Source organism: Lipotes vexillifer, unplaced genomic scaffold (genome assembly GCF_000442215.2).
Source record: "Lipotes vexillifer unplaced genomic scaffold, Lipotes_vexillifer_v1.1 C27141581, whole genome shotgun sequence".
Taxonomy (NCBI): Eukaryota; Metazoa; Chordata; class Mammalia; order Artiodactyla; family Lipotidae; genus Lipotes; species Lipotes vexillifer.
The window spans coordinates 408-3,122 of record NW_006783364.1 but is presented as its reverse complement, the minus strand read 5'-3'; the positions used below and the strand labels follow the sequence as shown (position 1 = coordinate 3,122).

At 38.9% G+C, this 2,715-nt stretch overlaps 1 protein-coding gene across 1 annotated transcript; it reads right to left on the bottom strand.

Moving 5' to 3' along the window:
* Nucleotides 1-857: 857 nt before the first annotated feature.
* On the bottom strand, nucleotides 858-2,483 carry LOC103078759 (HEAT repeat-containing protein 5A-like). The gene is made up of 2 exons (XM_007455938.1): nucleotides 2,358-2,483; nucleotides 858-1,073 (listed from the first exon to the last, which is right to left on the bottom strand). Exons 1-2 carry the CDS (start codon nucleotides 2,481-2,483, stop codon nucleotides 858-860), a joined length of 342 nt encoding a protein of 113 aa, XP_007456000.1.
* Between the last annotated feature and the right edge of the window lie 232 nt (nucleotides 2,484-2,715).

The following is a 2,715-nucleotide window of genomic DNA, read 5'->3' as shown; positions in this document are numbered from 1 at the left end:
TTTTTTTTTTTTTTTTTTTTTTGCTGTACACGGGCCTCTCACTGCCGTGGCCTCTCCCATTGCGGAGCACAGGCTCTGGACGCGCAGGCCCAGCAGCCATGGCCCACGGGCCCAGCTGCTCCACGGCATGTGGGATCCTCCCGGACCAGGGCACGAACCAGCGTCCCCTGCAGGCGGACTCCCAACCACTGCACCACCAGGGAAGCCCTAAAGCATTTTTTAAAAGAACTGTTTCTCAGTCCATGGGAAAATGTTAGATCTTTCTGAAAGTTAGATTCTTTAAAAAATGAGTAAAACAATTTGTATTCAGTTTCATAATAATTATCAAGTAGTTTGGGTTCTTTTTTTTTTTTAATATATTTTTATTTGACTGCACTGGGTCTTCATTGCTGCGTGTGGGCTTTCTCTAGCTGCGGCGAGCAGGGGCTACCCTGTTTACAGTCCGCGGGCTTCTCACTGAGGTGGCTTCTCTTGTTGTAGAGCACGGGCTCTAGGCGTGCAGGCTTCAGTAGTTGCAGCATACAGGCTCAGTAGTTGTGGCACGGGGGAGAGCACGCAGGCTTCAGTAGTTGTGGCGTGTGGGCTCAGTAGTTGTGGTGCATGGGCTTAGTTGCTCTGTGGCATGTGGGATCTTCCAGGACCAGGGATTGAACCCGTGTCCCCTGCACTGGCAGGTGGATCCTTAACCACTGCATCACCAAGGAAGTCCAGGGGTTCTTTTTTTTAAAGACTTATTTTACTGAAGTACAGATGATGAACAATGTTGTGTTAATTTCTACTGTAGAGCAAAGTTTGGGTTCTTTATAAAAATAATACAACAAAGAAGAACTCTTTTATGTTCAGTTTTAACATTTAACTTACAGTTTGGTGGGAAGATAACTTGGAGAATCATCTTTGCTTCGAATAAGATCATTACATTTATCGATTGTCTCATAAACAGAGAATGTATCTCCAATACTATAAAGAATGGCTAGATTCTTAGCCAGGAGTTTGCGAGTAGGAGGCCCTGGGGAGCTGTTCAACAAAGATAGGAGCTGTTCCACAAGAGTCTTCTGTTTCTCCCTTACATCACTCTAGAAAGGAAGGTAACAAAGATAATTCAAGTCAACATAATTACACATAATCCTCTAATATGATTTTTCTTTCATATAATTAAGAACTAACTAAAAGCCTCTAGAAAAATGCAAAATTATTTTGATTAAATAGTACAAATAAGTTGGTGGCATGGCTATTACACCTCATTAACAGGTAGTTTGTTGCCCTGCTGATATCTCCAAAAAATAAATTCTGAACTACAATATACTGGAGTCTTTGTGAACAAAGACAAGGGCTCTATTTTTTCTATGTCCTTCTTAGGTTTGAAAGGTAGAGCAAATTTATATCTTAACTAGAGCTTCTTAGTTCTTAAGCCTCTGCCCAATATATATCTGCATCAATAAGCAGCAACCTAAAACCTATCACCAGAGCTGATCTTGTAATGGTTACCTGTTTTACTCAGATCATTTTCTAAGTTTAGTGCAATTTTCTTTTTGCAAGCTTATGCATCTAAATGCCGATAGTGTGACTCCATTTTACTTGTCTACGCTCTGAAAAAGGAGTACAGAATATCATCACAGTGGTAATGGTATTCAGGTGCTCCCTGAGGCCTAAACTTCCACCATAAAATATTTGTTAATTTAGTGTATGGATTTTTGGCATTTGTTAAATTCTAAATGTCTCCATGAGTAGTGCCTTTGCACCATTTCTGCATTACATAGGGTGCTGTCATTCTGTAGAATATCTTTATTTTTAGGAGATGTATGCAAAAGTATTAGAAGTAAAGTAGCAACTCACATGGCTCTGTAAATCAGGTAAACATGGCAAAATGTTAAAAACTGCTGACTGTTGGTAAAGGGTATGAGTGATTAGTCTTCACTTTCTGGTAGCCATTTCATAAACTTTTAAAAGGGAATATGTTTACTCAAAGGCTCCTCAATTCTTACTCCCCTTAAAGAGTTCACACTTTTTTTTTAAAGTGAAACTCCTATCACATTATTTAGCGCTATACTGCACCAGGATGTCATGCATGTGGAGTGACACAAGGTAGAGAAGACAATGATAATGGAATCTAACACAATGTGCTCTGTAGTTAGTTTTTAATATAGTTGAAAGTAATACTACAAATACTGGCTAATTTCTTCCTGCTCTTTTGAACAGAAGAAACCTCCTATTTCAATATAAAGTCTTACTAAAGTCTAACCTTCGAAAGCTAATTTAGGTTATACTGGACAGAACTAGAATATCAAATCAAAGGAACTTAAACATTATCTGGCAAGTAAAAAAAACCCTCAAAAAACAGTTTTTGGAATTTTACTCACCCTGCTGGTTGCTAGCAAGAGCTTCTCCAAATATCTCAACCAATCAAAAATAAACTCTGCCTTCTGAACGTCACCCAGTTGACTGTATGCTTCTTCATTCAGCAGTAAGCTATGAGCTAATTCCATTCCTTGCAGAAAATTCTCCTAGCTGGTCACGATTCTTCTCATTAAACTTCAATATACCTAAGGTCAATATACCTAAGGAAAAAAACCTATAATAGAGGAAAATAATATTTTAAAAGGAGGGTGAAAAGGAACACAATCACAATACTGGAACTCTTCCACAGAAAAGCACAAAGCATAACTAAATGGAGACATCTTTTGTAACAGCTCTAGGGTGAAACTGGGAAAATCCCAA